The sequence below is a fragment of the Pagrus pagrus genome (genome assembly GCF_965226575.1).
Source record: "Pagrus pagrus genome assembly, chromosome: 11".
NCBI classification, from domain to species: domain Eukaryota; kingdom Metazoa; phylum Chordata; class Actinopteri; order Spariformes; family Sparidae; genus Pagrus; species Pagrus pagrus.
The window spans coordinates 28,506,989-28,525,001 of record NC_140195.1 but is presented as its reverse complement, the minus strand read 5'-3'; the positions used below and the strand labels follow the sequence as shown (position 1 = coordinate 28,525,001).

The 18,013-nt window shown below is 41.7% G+C and overlaps 2 protein-coding genes across 5 annotated transcripts in view; both read right to left on the bottom strand.

Annotated features, from left to right (window-relative positions):
- Positions 1-12,961, bottom strand: part of bcl2l1 (BCL2 like 1) — a 35,618-nt gene extending 22,657 nt beyond the window's left edge. Inside the window, exons 1-2 of one of the 4 annotated variants that reach the window (XR_014623483.1) lie at positions 12,398-12,961; positions 7,091-7,833 (exon numbers count right to left, since the gene is read on the bottom strand). Coding sequence is in view for 3 of the 4 variants with exons in the window: in XM_084365712.1 (XP_084221838.1) it covers positions 7,091-7,645 (555 nt within the window). In the remaining variant the exon portion in view is untranslated. Of the gene's footprint in view, positions 1-7,090; positions 7,834-11,177; positions 12,373-12,397 lie in introns of those variants that run through there. The other 3 variants (XM_084365712.1, XM_084365714.1, XM_084365713.1) reach the window with 3 other exon arrangements.
- Positions 12,962-13,746: 785 nt separating this feature from the next.
- arfgef2 (ADP-ribosylation factor guanine nucleotide-exchange factor 2 (brefeldin A-inhibited)) overlaps positions 13,747-18,013 on the bottom strand; it is a 31,098-nt gene continuing 26,831 nt past the window's right edge. The window contains exons 37-39 of the mRNA XM_084366191.1: positions 17,397-17,535; positions 16,435-16,552; positions 13,747-15,546 (exon numbers count right to left, since the gene is read on the bottom strand). Coding sequence (XP_084222317.1) covers positions 15,382-15,546; positions 16,435-16,552; positions 17,397-17,535 — 422 coding nt within the window. The 3' untranslated portion in view covers positions 13,747-15,381. The remainder of the gene's footprint in view (positions 15,547-16,434; positions 16,553-17,396; positions 17,536-18,013) is intronic.

The following is an 18,013-nucleotide window of genomic DNA, read 5'->3' as shown; positions in this document are numbered from 1 at the left end:
CACCTTTGCTGTATTTCTTTTGTAAATTATGACATGAATTATGTAATTTATCTCATGGCAGGATTTTGGTATGTTGGAATTTAACATCCTCAATTTGGGCTCAGGGAAACTGAGGGCTGTGGTAAGTATGATGTGTGTGTTCATGGTAACGTAGGAACATTTCAGCCAGTGTAACAGTATGGCTCACTAAGGTGTTTTTCATGGTGTTCTGACAACAGTGGAGCTCTATGGCACAGTATTGTTTGATCCACAAACAATACTTGCTAGTAGATAACATTCATTAGTGGTGGCATTTCATTGGATTTGTTGACAATGAGGAATATAGAATATCAGCGGACTCATTAAAGTGCTAGTGCTGAACATCGCATAACAACATGTTCTGTATACATCTATAGGTGGCAGAGGTGATAAAAAACAAGGCAATATAGACACACAAGAAGCTTTGCTTGTAGTTAACTTTTTCTTGACCTTACCGAGACTGTGAAAAGCACAAAGCAGGATAACTGGGATAATGGTCTCTTTTTTTCCGCTTGTTTCTCCACTCGAAGCCCCCTCCCACACCCACCACCCCCGTCCAGCTCCAGCCAAGCTTCCCTAGACCATGGCAGTGTGCTTCTTCTAAATGAGTTTAGCCTTTATTAGTCTGTCAGAGAGAGAGAAAAAAAACATCGTTTCCCCCAGTAGCAGGTCGAGATATTATTCATCTATAATTGGTAATAACCCTGTACCCCCACCCTGAGGCGGCTCAATCTCCACTGAGTAATCACTGCCATCGCCTGCTCTGCTGGAAACAGCATTATTAGGTCGATGGCACTGTCTCTACCTCTGCTGTCTGCCAGGGTTTATTATCTGACAATATATGGCTTTACCCCTGCGCTTCTTTAAAAACCACAGACTGTGGAGGGAGAATGCGGCTGAGCATATTTACCTCACATCCCCAGCTACTAGCAAATATCTCAGCAGCATCCTGGGCATTTGAGGCTCCAAAATAAGCTCCGGCGGGATCATTTAGGCTGAGGTGTTATCAGTTTTTGTGACAGCAAGGTTTGCTCTGTTGTGCAAAACACCTTTCACTTCTCAATATCTAACTGTCACCTCAACTATTTCACCAGTTTAGAGGACTGCCTTTGCGTTTTCTTTGTCTTTATGTACTGCAAATCAACATGGAAAGGTAGCCTTTGGCAGGTTTACACATATATAACATTATTGTTTGCTATTGGATTTTTTGTTTTGGTTAAGAAATTCAAACTCAGAATTTTAATATTTACAATATTAATGACATCTTAGATGCATTGAGACTCTCTTGGAAGATTATGTCTTATTGCAAAAGGGTCAAAATTTGAAATTTAAAACCAAATTCCCAATATTATGACCACCTGTAACAATTCTGTAAGATTGGGCTGTATGTTCGTTACGGCTGAAGCAATTAGACTGTCAAATGTAACATAAACATGTGTGTCATGTTTATGGTCAACGCTCACTAGGGCTGGGCGGTATGACCTTAAAATAATACCACAATATTTTTAGGCCTTATCACGATATACGATATATACCTCGATATTTTGAAATCTTCCCAAAAACACTTCATTAGTCTTAGGACTGTGTGACAAAATCAAATATCAGAGATATATCTGACCAAAAACCCAAAGATAATGAGTTTATTATCATATATGACAAAGAAAAGCATCAAAACTTCACATCTGAAAATCTGGAATCAGAGAATGTTGGCTTTTTGCTTGAAAAATGAAATAATTGTCAACTGATTATTTGTCAATCTACTTATCGATAGTTCAACTTATTTTCTCAACTCTTGACAGAGCGGTGCATTCATGTGCAGTGATATTTAATAAAATTACTGCTTACCGAACGAGGATTCAGCTTGTTAATGCAGTCTCAAGTCTCAGATTGTGGAGCTTCCACAAAAACTTTAAATTCCCAACTTTTGGGAAACGCCCCTGAGCTCGGACTCTAGCTGGGCCGTAAAATGATTTTTCAATTTCGCTTCACAATACTTTTTCTACCTCGATATTCTGAGATCTCCTCAAATGCTAGGACTGGGCAACATCTACAAATATCACAATACTTTTGAACAACTGCTTTGATATAGTGATATTGTAGGGATGACTTTATCAAAATGTTATCACAATGGGATTTTTGATAGATAACCATCAGTAATGTGATATAATGACTAAGACAAGTATTAGAACAAGTAGAACAGTCTGGTAAGTTTAGTAAATGACATCATTTTACTGTAATGCAGCCTTTAAAAACAGGAAAAGTAAACACTCACGACATATGATATAACGATATCAAAAAATCTGAGAATTATGCCAACACTGATGACTTTATCTCAAGATTAACTTCATAAGATTGATTTAAATCATGCATTTAAATCAGATTTTGTATTGGAGCAGTAGCCAACAGACAAACTGCCCATTTCCTCTCTTTCTTTTTCCGTCAGGAATCAGAGTGAGAGTGAGTGAGGGAAGTGACCTTGCTGCTGCTCAGAGCAGACTAATATTTCATCAGCTAACACTAAGGGCACACCTGCCTCACAGCTTCACTCAGGTTCCCACATCTGCCAACGGCTCTGTGCTTCATCCCTGTGAGGAGGAGGCGTCGGGGGAGGGAAGGAAGGTAGAAAGAGGGAAATAAAAGATAGAAAGAAAGAGAAACAACAAAGTCTCATGTGGGTTTACTGAGAGAGACTCTGGTACATTTCAGGGAAAGTGTAGGTGGCTTTGAACAGACAAACCACCGAAAAGAGAAAGTAATGGCATTGTGACAAAGAGGGGAAAAGCAAGAGACTGATGGGAAGACATGATAAGACACTAGCGGTAAACCACCTTCTGAACTGTGTATTTTAGTTGTGGCACTGCAGCCTGGGATTACCCCTGTGGCAGGTGTGTCAACTGACGAATAACAAACACAGTACAAACCAGTGCTCAGTCCCCAGCAACATGTGACTGGATCAAGAACAGAATAAAAGTGAATGATGAAAAACTTAGTGGGGAAGGAAAGGGCATCATGTGCTCAAGACACTGTTGTCCAAGAGCAGAAGTGAAACCATACTCTCAACATGCTGATCCATTCAACATTTCAGATGAAGTCATTCACTTCTTCAAGTCTGGGTTACGCTGACATGCAAGCCACAAACCACAAGCAGCCATGGCAGCCAACCGATGATGTTGCTAAGCGTGTTATGCGAATGTGTGTGTGTGTGTGTGTGTGTGTGTGTGTGTGTGTGGGTGTGTTGGTGTTTGAGGGAGTGTTTGTGTGTGCCTAGATAACTTTGGCTATGTGAGGTCATTGGCCATCACCCACACATGACAGATGTGTTGATTACACTGGGTTGACGACAGTGATGGTAAAAATATTTATTAGTAGTGAGGAGGAGGAATTAGATTAAAAATTAGATCTTCATTACTTGTCTATTGTTCGCTGAATGTGCCTCATGGTCATGAACAAGTGCTTACTGGATCTACACAAAAAGCTGTTAATGTATCAGGACAAAATATCAGGACAATAAAAGTTAGTACCCACAAAGAGCTAACAAGATACGGCCATGCTAGCAGCTCTGTGAAGCATGTTAGGTACAGCAGTGCTTTAAGCTAAATGCTAGCGCCTATATGCTAACATACAATGACAATGCCAACATGCTGATGTTTTGCAGGTAATTTTCACCATCTTAGGTTAGCGTGTTAATAGGGATGGGAAATGATAAGATTTCATTCATATCAATGTCTTTATCGATTACTTAATATCAGTCTGATTCTTTATCAGTTTCCTTATTGGTGCCTGATCAATTTTAGTCGAGCTTGCTAAAGCCTGAGAGCCAGTTGTCATCATCTAAAAATGATGAATTGAGAGATTATTCGTAATGGTTGTCTTAGTCACAGAAAAAATATGATATTCCCGCCTGCGTGGTGCGATTTTTATCATAACATATGTTTGAGAAATCATGATTAGATCATGAAATAAAACCACACTTCCGGCTGTTTCCTCCTCTCTGACATGACTTCTTCTTCGTGCAAGTTTCCAGCAGCAGAGACATGCGAGTTTGTTTTGCATTGACATCATGTGCATCTGTCAAAAAACATGCTGGCATTGATAAAAAAAAAAAGAACTGATAAGCTCTGAGGCATAAGATTGATCTCCCCGGTTTTCTCAACAGTTCCAGTCCTCGATTCCCATCACCACATAGTGGCATGCAACATTTGCTATTAGCCCTAAAAACAATGTAGAGCAGAGGCTCTAGGAGATTCAAATGTAATTCGTTTTGCATGAATTTGGTGTTAAACACAAGTATTGGACACCTTGAGATTTTGACAAAATGGTGGCGCTAGACGAAAAGTTAGAAGATTCCCAAAGCTGTCACAATTCATCCTGCAGGAAATATAAATATGTGTACAAATCATCCAATAATTGTCAGGACATTTCACTCTGAACCAGCCATGTCAACCTCATGGTGGCACAAGAGGATAAGTCTCGGACCATCAAACATTCATCCTCTGGGGAACATGAATATACAAAATTTGAATGGCAATCCATTCGGGGGTTGTTGAAATATTTTATTCTGACCCAAATTGTTGAACTGAAAGCCTACACAACATTTCTATCCCTAGTAATTGGGTCTGCACAAAATGGTAAAAAAATAAATTAAAAAAATCATATTTTCATTATTTTGACAGATACTACGATTGCAATATGATTCAAGATTAGTGGAAATTATCATTTTTGCATCACAGTGTTCATTTTTAATAAAGAGATCTGTTAAAATCATGATGATGTGACATTTGTTGGGGTTTGTACCAAACAAACATGTTTTCTTACATCTGGTAAACAAGATTTCTAGGTCAGGGCATCTCTGCAGCACTACAGTACTTCATTATAATACTGTTTTGTCACACATTTTACCATTATCAAAAAAATTGCAGCCCCTGAGATTTGGATATTGCACTTGGCCATATTGCAATTTGGATAATATTTCCATTATTTGTAACAAGAAATGATGCTAACATGGAGAAAGAAAATGGGGTAGTATTGCGTTTATGTAAGCAGACCTCTTGGAGTGGGTAGCATCACTTTAGAGCTTTGCAGGGCTTTAGCTTTTCCTATCACATATCACATCTTGTCACCCGTTTCTATAACCTCATCCTGCCTGGCCCACCTCTCCACTGTGTTATTTCCAGGTTTCAGCCCAACATTGAAATAAATAAATAAATTCTGCGTCTGCTAGTGCAAACAACAAATAGCCACTTTCTGCCCAATGGGATTTTCTTTGGGGCGGCTGTTCAGTCACTGGGATGTCAGTTTCCATAGGATCGACCTTCGACCTGGCGGTATACAGCGCTGGAGAAGATATGAACAGCCCCTCCCCTCGCCCTCGCTCTCCTACATACCATCAAATGGCTGCCACAAAGGAACACAGCTGACCTTAACTGTCCTGGAAGCGTTCACAAGCTCACGTGCACACACACAAACACACAGCAGGATTTTCAGTACCAGGGTGACCCACTCTCCAGCAAACCCCGGAAAAAAAAAAAAATAACAGAGCTTTCATCTGCAGGCAGCTGCCTTAGTGATGAACAGAACAGAAGAGAAGACAGGGCAGGGGAGAGACAATGGACAGATAGTGGAAGAAGAAAAAAAAGCAAAAAAAAAAAAAAAAAGCACAGAGCCAATCAACTGACCGGAGTAAAACAAAGGGCTATCTGTAAAAGCTCTGGACTTCATCCCACCCTGTGATGAGAGAACTTCGATCCCTAGGCAGGCGGGCTGCAGAGAGCTACAAAGCCCTGATGAAGCCTGTTAAGCTCCCACTTCGATTCAGCTCATTGAGCACCATGCTGCTGATCAATTAGAGAACAGCTGAACCAGCTGCTGACCACACAAACATTCTGTTTTCACCGCATTTAAGCACAAATGGCTTTTTTAGAACGTGTGTGCTGCCTGTTATCCAGGTCTTCTCTGTTATATCCAATCTGAGTTCTTTTCTCCTCTGCCGGTCGCAGAGCCAACCCAGCCCCAGTGCCATGTCACAATCTCACGAGGGCTGATACAGTTGAAATGTTTGCATGCTGGCTTATCTGGGCCAATCTCCATATGATAAGTCACAACACGTATGTTGGAATAACAAATATACTCTGGATCTTCTTTCCCCAAGTGAAACGCAACTCACCACAAACGATTAAGCCAATGTTCAGACAGAAACACAGCTGACCAACAGGCACATGATGCGTAAAACCTACCAAAACATTTGAGCAAATCTGGTATTTCGAGTATTTAACAGAGAACCACATCCGAAACCAACCCAATCACCAGAGTAAATGTTGGCAATGAACATCTCTGCAAACCAGGGATATATTCAAAAGTTTACATTTCTTATTTGCAATTTTAGGTTTCTTCAGGTTCAATTTTTATTTTTCGTTGTGACAATGCTGTGCATTGTCTAGTTAGGTTTAGCCACAGGCACCACTTCGATAGGGTTAGGAAAAGGGTTGTTTAGGCTGAAAATACCACACAGCTAGAGATGTCCTCAAGTCTCATTAAAAATACCTGGTTGTGTTGCCACAAAAACAGCTGCAGATGCCCTGACGTCTCATTAAAATTATTCAGTGGCTTCTAGGGCTGAAATGATCCGTCTATTCAGACCAGATCGATATATCAATTCATTGATTCATCATCTTTAAGATTCACCTTTATCTTAAACTTCCCATGCAACATCTGTGTCGACGTGTCCGTCCAAGCACACCTCCTTCCTAAATATTCAAACAGTGCTAGTGCCAGGCAGGTGATGGCAAGCAGCCAAGAAGAAACATTAACGATATTTACTGCTCTCTTGGAAATAAATCAGCAGAGAGGAAATATTTTGGAGGAACTAGTTGGAAAAATCAGGACATGAATCAACCTAACTGGCCACTGTTCAGTGTTGCTGCCAGCTGTGGAGTGTCAACATGGAAATTTCCATACAGGTGACTTCAGCTTATTCAACTTATGTAAGGGGCTACACAAGCATCATACTGAAAGCACTTAAAAAGTTCTCTTCTCTGTGCATGTTTGTGTGTTTTTGTGTATTTATAAGACTCACCCATCCTCCTTGGCTCTGGATCCAGGGCTGAATGTGGTTGTCCAGGTACACCGTCATCCACTCTATGATCCTGCCCACCAGCGGACTCATCTCCTTCTCCATGCACTCGACGCACAGCGCCCCGCCGAAAGCAAAAAGCCCTACTACACGACCCCAGTTGACTCCGTCCCGGAACACCTCGTCCATCACGTTCTCGAAGCTTTGGTAGGCTGTGGCCGGTGTGATGTGCAGCTGGTTGTGCAGGTCGCTGAAGGCGCGTGCGTATCGCAGCTCGAACTCGTTGGCAGAGTCCCGGAGGGCTTCCTTCACCGCGTCCAGGTTTGTTGTTGACGGCAACCGTTGCTGCCGAACAGGGGATGCTGGGGGGGTGCCAGGACTCATGCCGTTAAAAGTCCCGTTGGCGTGCGTTGCTACCCGCTGTTCCTCACCCGACTCTGCCCCCCCCCCATCAGTCCTGTTTGGAGACTCTATGAGTCCCATGTGGTTGAGAGGATAGTTTCTCTGGGAGAGTTTATAGTTTATGTAGAAAACCACCAGTTCTCTGTTTTGTGACATTTTGTGTTTAAATATGCGTTTCCTCTTTGCTCCGGTCTGTCGCTGCTCCCCTCTTGTTGAGCCTTGCTGTGTTAGAGTGAACACACTGTGCCAGGCTTACTGCTCAGACCACCATGGTCAGCTGATATCCAGAGGACACTCGGGGGTGAAAACCAAACCTACACAAGGCTGACAAATCAGCTCAGGTCCTGTAGAGAGACGACAATGAAAGGTCAAAGTCTGATTATGTGTGTGTCTATGTGTGTGTGTGAGAGGAAAGAGGAGTGTGGCTGTAGACTTTCAAATTAAATTTGGACAGGTGGGGTCAAAGTGCATCTCTCTAATTGGGCTGTTACATATGGAGCAGATGGCAATGATATTAATGAGACAATAGTAGAGCCAATGTGTGTGTGGGTGTGTGTGAGTGTGTGTGTGTGTGTGTGTGTGTGTGTGTGAGAGAGAGAGAGAGAGAGAGAGAGAGAGAGAGAGAGAGAGGATGAGAGACAGTGAGAGACACAAAGGGAGGGGTGGTGTGAGGAAGGTGAGGAGAGATCACAGGGACAGTCTGGACAGTCACCATCTCCTCATCAGCGACCTCTGACCTTCAGTGTGACCTTTAAGACACCTTGTTTGTCTCAGCTCCAGGCTGTCCATGTTACTAACACACTGATCTGCACCAGCACATCATCATACACCCCCAACAAAACTGCCTTCTAAACTGACGAGTTTTTATCTGATTATCTGCGTTGGCGGTGGGTTTGAATGCATTAACACACATTATGCATGACTGCTCCATTCTAGTCTGACATTACTCGGCTTCAGGATGAAGGTGTGAGTGATACAGGCGTCTGAAATACAAAATAAATTAAAGGTCACTATGACCTTATAGTAGATGTTGGTTGCCCTCTCAACTATAAATTTTACTCTTCATTTCCCCAACCTGAGAACAAGTTGTTGCATTACATTTCCACTTAAAGAAATTCAATAAAGTTGAACTAGTTTGCTCGCAATGTCAGTGAATTTCCGGTGTTCATAATGCAGTGAACTGTTAATGAACTCAAAGTTGGAAAAACTCTTCTTGCAAATACATCTCAGGATATCTTGAGAAATTCTGTGGTTTCACACTGATTGAAACAATTGCAGTCTGCATACAGGGATTAACCCCTGACAGCACTCGGGTATAAAAAGGGTGAACAAATGGTTGGTACTTTTGTTAAAAGGTATACTATGCAGGATATTCCTAAAAAAACAATGAATAGACACAGAACAACAATCCTGTCAATCATCAATTATGACTAGTAGAGGTGTGTGGCGGTGACTGTATCTGCAGAGACCCTGCCCTATGACTATTCTTTTTTTTTTTATCTTTGCTGTGTTCAGGGACATTTCTAGGCGTCAATGACTCTGAAGAAAGACAGTAGATTGCTGAGTCTCATTCCCCGGTCGTAAAATACCAACGCTTCAGGTTGGCGAGCCACCAATCAAAAGCGTCTGTATTTCACAACAGACAACAGACTCAACAATAAACTATGAATGGTATGTTTACAAACAGCGACCGACACATCTTACATGGAATGGCTTTATACACAGTTTGCGTGAGAGTGTGTTTGAACAATCACGGATATAAGAACTCCCCTAATGGCAACGTAAATCAAATTGTTGTTAATCTAATACTGTTCAAAAATAAAAGCATAACAGAGAATGCAGCGGCTGAAAAACAGAAGAGTTGTGAGGTTATAAAGCTTAATATCTAAATCTACAAATAAACTCATATTAGAGGGCTCAACAATTATCGTTTATTAACAGACAGAAATTGAAATCAGCAACTATTTTGGTGACTGAGTAATTGTGTCAGTCAATTTTTAAATAGAAATCTCTACAATCTCTCATTCCAGCTTCTTAACTGTGAGGATTTAAAGCTTTATTTTGCCTTGTATGATAATAAACTGAATGTCTGGTTCAAAACCAGACATTCAGTTTATTATCATATTATCACTGTTAGTAAAAAAAAACAAAAAAAAACTTGGTTCTCAACCTGGAGGTCAGAAAGCTCTCAGGGGTCACAAATTAATTTCCAGAGGTCTCCAGGAGGTTGGAGAGGAAAAGCCAAAATAAGATATTTTAGACTTGGAAATAGTACAATGATGGAATTTGTCTTCAAATAGATTTTATTGGGTGTGTTTTTATGAGTCAACATGTGTGTGCACATGAGTTCATGATCATGATCACCAAAAAGGTTGAGAACCAGAGACATCAGCAATCAGAATATATTTCCTTGGGGTGTGCAACATTATAACAGACATTTTTCACTATTTAATGACATTTTTCAACTTAATATACTGGAACTATTCTGAAATTGAATTAAATAAATAAATAACTTTTAGTTACAGCTCTAATTCATGCATTGAAAAAGTAACTGTGATCAAAAAGAATCTTTTTATGTCATACTCGATACAAATAATCACAAATAATTGATCGATCGTGATATAGTGAGGAACAAATAGCTGGGACAGTAATGTTGCTTTCAGTTAATGATCATTACGAGGGAGACAACTATCCTTCTCATGAAACATTTGACATTACAGTTAAACATGTACTTCATTAGAGACTGACGTCATTACCCTGCAGCCAGTAATTGAGTTTAAGTGGGCCTAGATCCCTGAAACAAAAGACAACGTGACAAAGCCTTTCACTCATCCTCTGCTGTCACTCATCTCACAATTTCGTCATTAACATTGTACGCAGGAATACAAAGACATGTGGGAGAAACATGACCTGCCGATGATCCCAGGCTGTCCGCTGATCATCATCTGGGAACGTGACCTTTCCGACAACAGTATTGACATTTAAGCTGAGAGGTAGTCTCACCTAATAATCGGTGTGCGAGGCGGACGGAAGGAGCGCTCCATGCAAATACCGCTTTAATTACATAATACATGGCTACTCTCACAATGGAAGCCCGACACAGTCTCCGCTGGCCTCTGGCCAACCAGACGCTTCCAACCAACTTTCACCAAGTCCGGAAACTTCCACTTCTTTCTAACAGAGGTCCTGAACACGATCTGGGCCGTAATACGTAGTCAAAGTACACGAAAGAGCCGTTCAGACCAGAGAAAGAGCCCACAAGGCAGCAGTGTTTACAATGGCCACATGGTCCCCAGCTACCAGCACGTGGCTTGGGTTTAAACAGCGCAGCACTGATGTAAACACCACACAGCTCCTATAGGAATACCAATGAGTCCCAGCGAAATGTAGCACCTGGACGCAACATTTGTGATGTGATGCTCAAACATTAACTCCAATAAAGCAAAGCGAGGGCTGTGTTCATGTTTATTGCGGTGGAATCTGGACTGCAACTTATAGATAAAGCAACCAGAGCACGTTAGCGACACTGTGCTGCCTCTGTATGTGCTGGCTGTGTGAGCCCCGTCTGCGTTTCGATGCAAATCCCCAGATTAAACATGTATTCACGTTTCCATTTTGATCGCCATCTCTGACATAAAGACTATGTAAGCTATATGTAAAAATATATATATGAGCATTAGCGCCTTACCAGCAGTGATGAATACAATCTCATGCAGTAATCCTCAATTCGCTCACCGTCTCCCTTCTGACAAAATGTCCCAAATCTGTCAGTCAGTCAGTCAGTCAGTCTGTCTGTCGCTCTGTGTGTACAAAAGCTGTCAAAATCCAAGAATGTAAAATAACCACTTTGTGTGCGATGTGTATGTTTGCACGTCTCCTCCCACGTCTCTCCCCTCCTCTCTGTTCATGCCCAGCCCTCCTACTATTACGTAACAGCACGACGCCTTCAGAGATCTCTGAATATCTGCTTTACGCTCGTGTCGACAATCCTCGTTTGTGCTGGCCTTTAAACTCAGATCTACACATGTAATAAAACCCAATCTGTTATTATAACCGGAGACAAAATCCTTCAGTTTACGGGCCTGCACCCAAATCTAACAAACGATGTAAAGAATAGTTCGACACCGTCGTACATAGTAATATATTTCATTTTTCGATTGTGTCAAATTGTTAATTGCATTAACTAACACATAAAGAACACGACTTCTCTATCCTTTAACTGAATCGCAAATGAACTACGCACCTTATTGCTCTGTTCAACAAACATTTTGATTTTTCAAATCAAAAGCACACGTCACAAATTTAATTTACTAACGGGTGAACGGGCTCAGTGGGAGCCCCTGAAGGCAGCACAGGCCATTCCACTCTCCTGTCATAAACACTGGGCTGGAGACCTTTAATCACACCACGCATGAAAAATGCTGCTTTGCGACACCACCCTCTGTTCCAGCTCTGAACGGACTCCACCACCCAAGAAATCCCCATTTCAAAAACTATATTTTTAAGCAAAGCATTACAGCCAGACACAGCTCCGCCTGCACTAACGTTACTGTAGGCAGCTACTGGCGATGTAGGCTGCTGAAGATGGCTGTCACTGTCATATACAGTGTAGGTGTAGTCGCATATTCGTAAAATGTTAACCTTGAGAGGTGTATTAACAATGGCAAAATCATTTACTGCAGTCTGCAAGTATACTTCGCATCAAACAGAGTGACATTTGACGGGAAAAGCGAGCAGGAAACCAAATAATGGCAACGCATTCTTCTTCCAAATCTGCCGACCTCCTTCCCAAAGTAGCTGGATTCAGAGAGGAAAATCCAACCTCCCTGCCATCATTCCTTCATAATATCGCCAATACAACGACCGCAGTCATTAGATAACATTTGTAGTATGACCAGAAACTCTTACTTGTAGGGTGGTCTCCATAAAATCATGTCTGCTGGCTCACAATCCAGACCCCGGCAGGAATAATCCTATCCGTCATTGCTAGCCTTTCTGGCTAACGCCGACCGAGATCACCCAGCCAGCTACTGGCTGCCACAGATCCGCCCACAGCTACGCTCTCGACGTAACTTCACGCTAGATAGATGACAGCTTTCATCCTGCGTGAACGGTCTGCCACAAATGCAATAGAGAGGAAAATGTAATCTTCTTACTGGAGTGATATTTGCGAGTCACTCCCGGGCACTCCCTGACTTTATATGAGAGCTAGCTGGACCGGCTAGCAGCGAGGAAGTCCTACTTAGTAAGCGTTAGCTGTGCCTGGCTAACGATAACGCTAACTGGCTAAAAGTGAGCCAGTTTGCTGGGGCGTCTCACCCCGACATGAATTATGTTAACTGATATTTAAGTTTAGTGTCACGTTCCTTATTGTCTGCCTGTGTAGTCGTTGTTTTACAGATTAATAACATGGCGTTTTCTTAAAAGGATCCATGTAGCAGCTGTTTCACTTTACAGGCCAAAACAAAGGATGTGACAGGTCTCCATGGTAACCTTTGTTACCCCAAAATCTAGCGCGCTCCAGGCCGACGACCAGCTTGAGCACAGCGCCACCCTGTGGACATCTGTAGAGACACTGAAAATCCCTGTTCCCAACCTTCACTCTCACAGCCACATATACAAACAACTAAACCACTGTTGTATACACAAACATGAGGCTCAGTGAGGCAGATCTACACTGTGACGTGTCAACGAACATGCAGGGCTAAAACTGGCAACAGTAAATAAATTAGTAAATCACATTTTGCCTTGACATGGCAGGAAATGCACAGGTGTAATTAACAACATGAATTGCTCCATTCAGTTGCCCCCTAAGCTCTACCTAAGAAAACCTTAAAGGTGCACTACGTAGTTTTGGGGAAGAAGCTTTTATCTGAAGAGAAATATCTTCATTGACTGATTTTTTTTATAGACCTAAACACACTTAATAAACAAACTCTCTTCTTTTTCATGACTAAATAAACACACAATTTCATCCCGTTTTACTTTGTTTATATGTGGCAGACCCTGCCACCTTCCTAGCTTCAAACAGTGTTCTGGGGACCTTATTTTCCTCTGACAACAGCTTGTTTATTCACTTATGGAAATAAATATTTCTGAGTTTGTATTATTACCTCATTAATATTACAAGTATCAAAATTCTGTCTTTTATTTATTCTCCAAAACCACACTGTGCCCCTTTAATTCAAACAATTATTAATGTTATTTGTATGAGAAAGCTTTTAATCGCTTTAAAAGTGAATCAATAGTAACCGGAATGGATCAGAATTCAGGTTTATTGATACTTCACCAAATGCTCGGAAGATTACATCACAGTATTATGTATAGAACCATATAGCACTTTCATTTCTATGTATCTTACATTGAAAACTTTACAGTCTGGATTTTTTCATTTACTGTATATATATATATTTATATATTCCCTAGCTTTTAGGGAAGAAAAGTAGACATCCATAGTTGCGAGGGAAGGAATGCTTCTCAAAAAATATTTAAATGCACTTTAAATAATTACATACATCCTTCTTTTCAAAAAGGCATGGAATAAACTCGGGAGGATCCAGGACGCAGAGATTCCAGTATCTCTGTAGATGAGTGTTTTGGTTACGCTCCGTTCCTGAACCGTTCTGTGGTTGAACTCGACTCTTGAATGTGACAAAACACTGACAGGCATTCTAACCATCCGGGGCAGGTTGGTATACTGGTCGGTGTTAATACATTAGCCAACAGATGTGCTAAAGAGTGTGGAAAATGAAATGGACAACCGTCGCTTCACCGTAGAGTGCCAATTGATGGGTTAGTGGAGGGCTGAGCTGTGATTCAGAAGCCAGGAGGAGTTGACTCTATGTTAAGTCCTTCAGTGTAAGGCTCACTGGGTCAACACAAACACACACACACACACAAACAGGAATGCATGACAGAGTGAAGAAGCCAGTCTTTCAACCAACCTTTCAATGTAAACCAGCAATTATCCTGAAAAAAATAATCATAAAACAAAGTAAAGCAAGTGAGCAAAATAAATAAGTAAAATCTCATTGGACAGGCAAGAAATTATAAAGACGACAGGATGGTCACGTCACAGAGAGCAGAGCCTTCACAGACAAAGCTGCATTAGATCTTTGATAGTGTTGTAAGAGATGCAGATTGTGTTCACCTGCAGCTGAGAGGTTCCGTCTCTTTAGCAATCGCTACCGAATAACACAGACATAAGAGAGAACATAAACATTAAAGTGACAAACAATGCTTTGGGATGGACATCGATACATGAGGGTTCAGATATTACAACATGTTTTGATTAGATCAGCAAACTCACAATAAGGGCGACACTGACAGATGTCATCATTTTCTTACAGGCACAGGTGGCCAAAAGAGATTTTCACAAAGGGCAAACGCAAGGTTCATCAAATTCTGTGGTATCATTCATTTGCTCTCAGCATGTAGATACCTTTTTTTTGTTAGGTATTTAAAAAAACAAACAAAAGAAACAAAGCATCAGGTACAGGGTTTGCAACAATGTCAATAAATTATTTGTTTACAGTTTTATTTCTAGTCAATACACTTTGAGATGAGAGTCAGGGGGATGATGAATGACTACAGTCAGCAGAGAGTGCTGGTCACAGTGCTGTTCATCCCCGAGAGTAAAGAGAGGAAGGAAGGACAGGGCAAACACTTTCCTACAAGCTGAGTGCAGTAGAAAAGCTCAACACTTTAATGCTTTCAGAGTCCTGAACCGAGACAGAAAAGCTACAGTCTTTGTCGTCTTCCTCCTCACATTACAGCCCCTCTGTAATCTGTTCCAGTCCAAAAGAGGGGGAAAGTCTCTTATGTGTCCACTTGTGATCTACTCATTTCAATTTCTCCATCCCTCCCTACACCTGACCACGCACCCACCCATTCTATGATGCGGGGGTCCGGGCAGGCGCCACCTCGGGAGCAGCGATGTGGAAGACGGAGCCAATGCGCAGGAAGAAGCGCCTGAGGACGGCCCGCAGCTCAGGGATAAGGTCAAACTGCATCATTTCACACAGGTGGGGGTAGTAGCAGGAAGCATGGGGCTTGAACTGGAAAAGAAGCAGACAGTGAAAAAATGTAAATGAGCAGGCTGTATGTGCTTTGATCCCTTTATTTGCCAAAGGTGTAACCAGTGTATTTGGAAATATTAGGAACATACATGAGAGAGAAAGGAAGAGCAATTTCTCTGGGATGTGTGGGCGCTGCTGGGAGTCCAAAGAGTTCACAGCAGGGTGTTAAATTTATGTGTTAAGAGCCGTTTCTGTCTTCACAGATTTATGTTTTTGCTGTATTTTGCGGCTTTAAAAAGGCAATTTCCTTGAATTATGAAATTGCATTCAGGCAAATAAACACAATTTGTAGCACTAAGATTTGTTGTTACAACAACCCAAATTTGACATCAGGCCCTGCACAAGAGAATGGTGCTGGCCAGTCCACTTTAACAATGCTGTTATCATTTTTGTTGATGCAGTGGTTTGTGTGGTATTGGTGTTTTCCACTAAAGCTGGCTGCATGGCGCCGACACTTCCTACTGCTTCAAGCTGCCTGCTGGGTTGTTTTCTATCCCAAAACTGCTACAGTTCTGGCCTAAAATGCCCTGAAAAGAAAACCTGAGTCATGGGCTGCCATGAATCATCAGTGAATCATGCACGCACACTGAAAGTGTGTGATTCATAGGCGACAGCTCACTACAGTGTTTGTAATCACATTTTTCAGAAATAAAAAAAAAAAAAAAAGACAGAAATTACAAGGGTCAAAGACATGTTTGTTTGTAATTTTTGTGACGTTTGTTTGAACTTTTCATGGTATTTTTGCTACAGGCCTTTCTGTAACTTCTGATCCTAGTTCAGATTTCATCACAGTTTGACAAAGTAAAGATCCAGAGCTCCATAATGTTTGCAAATATGGCTTTGAGTCCTGAAGCAATGTGTTCTTGCCTTGTCATCGGGCAGCCGTAGCGTCCTGGTGAGCAGCAGCATCAGCAGGCTGTTCCAAGCCTCTCTGTGGCTCTCTGAGGTCAGACTGATGAAGTAAGCCAGAGCTTCACTGCACACCCTGAGAGAGACAACACACACACACACACACACATCTGTATCAGAGCCGCCACAGTTTTAAAATTATCATCATCATCATCATCATCATGCATCACTAACCGAGACGCCAGTCATGTGACGATTAACACCACACATAGGTATTGTTGATGTAATTCATGAGTCAACTGCTCCGGTGCAGCTGCTCAGTGACAAACACAACAAGGTGATTTGTAGCAGCCACCAGCATACCAATATATTCTACTAAATGCATACACAGTGCATGTTTCATAAATACATAATGAGATATGAGCTATGTGTTAAACAGCTCACTCAACACCAGTACTGCACGTTTAAACAGACAATCACACACTGGTGAGATTCTGAGGTAATGAGGATGAGCAACTGCAAAACACTAAAGTAAACTATGTTTTTTAATATTGCTTTTTCTGTTAAGTTTGTACAAATGTCAATTTTCAGTCTGGTCATATTCTATATTTTCATCTTTGTCTTATATCCCACAAAAACATGAAAACCAACAATGAATCCCATCAACAAATACTGTGTCCACAGCCTGATATATCTTCTTCCTCTGTGCCATAGAGCTCCATTGTAGTCTAAAAACTATAAAAATGCTTATTCACATGTTGCACTGGGTGTTAGTTCCTTCATCACCATGAACACGCACATTGTAGTCTATTTTGAGGCGATCCCACATACACCCTCCTGCTGCTAGAAATAATCAGTGCATCAAATCTGTGGCTGAAAAATACAGTTTTTGGTCCCGTTTGAGTAACCAGCCTCATCTTCCAATGAAACGCTGGCCATCTTATTATGCCTGCGTCAAATATTAATGATCATGAACTCACAGCAGCAGGCGTGTCTGGATGTCAGGCCATGAGTCCTGCAGCTGAACATCCGAGTACATCCTGAACAAGATCCTCAGGCTGCAGGCCAGACTGCTGGTCTCCTGCTTCAACAAGTTGGGCTTAGATTTCCCTTTAAAGCCTGAGCCAAAAGAGAAAGACAATCATTAGTTAAAAACAACAAAGACAACAACAACAGAGGGCTTTACGGGACACAAAAGGTAAGACACATAACCGAAACATTCCTGGTTTGTTTCTGGCTTACGTTGCATGTCACACCCCTCTCTCCAATGCAAAGGCACAAAATGCTAAAACAATTAAGGGTGCACTGGGGGTTTAGGTTAACAGCTAAGAACTACAATGTCCCTGGTGTGAGTCTAGTCAGGGACCTCTGTTGCATGGCATTCTCTAGCCCCTTTTAAACAGCCTGTTCCAGGCAGCACTGTTGCAGCTGGCCATTCTGTATAAAAGATACAAAGACATGTGATTGTGGGGTCATCATTATTGTTGACGAGGCAGCAGGATGGGCCAGGAGTGTGACGTTTTGATGATGTGTTTTGTGTGCGACCCACAACCGGGAGATTTAAAGGGCAGCTGGCAGCAGCAGTTAGCAGCTAATT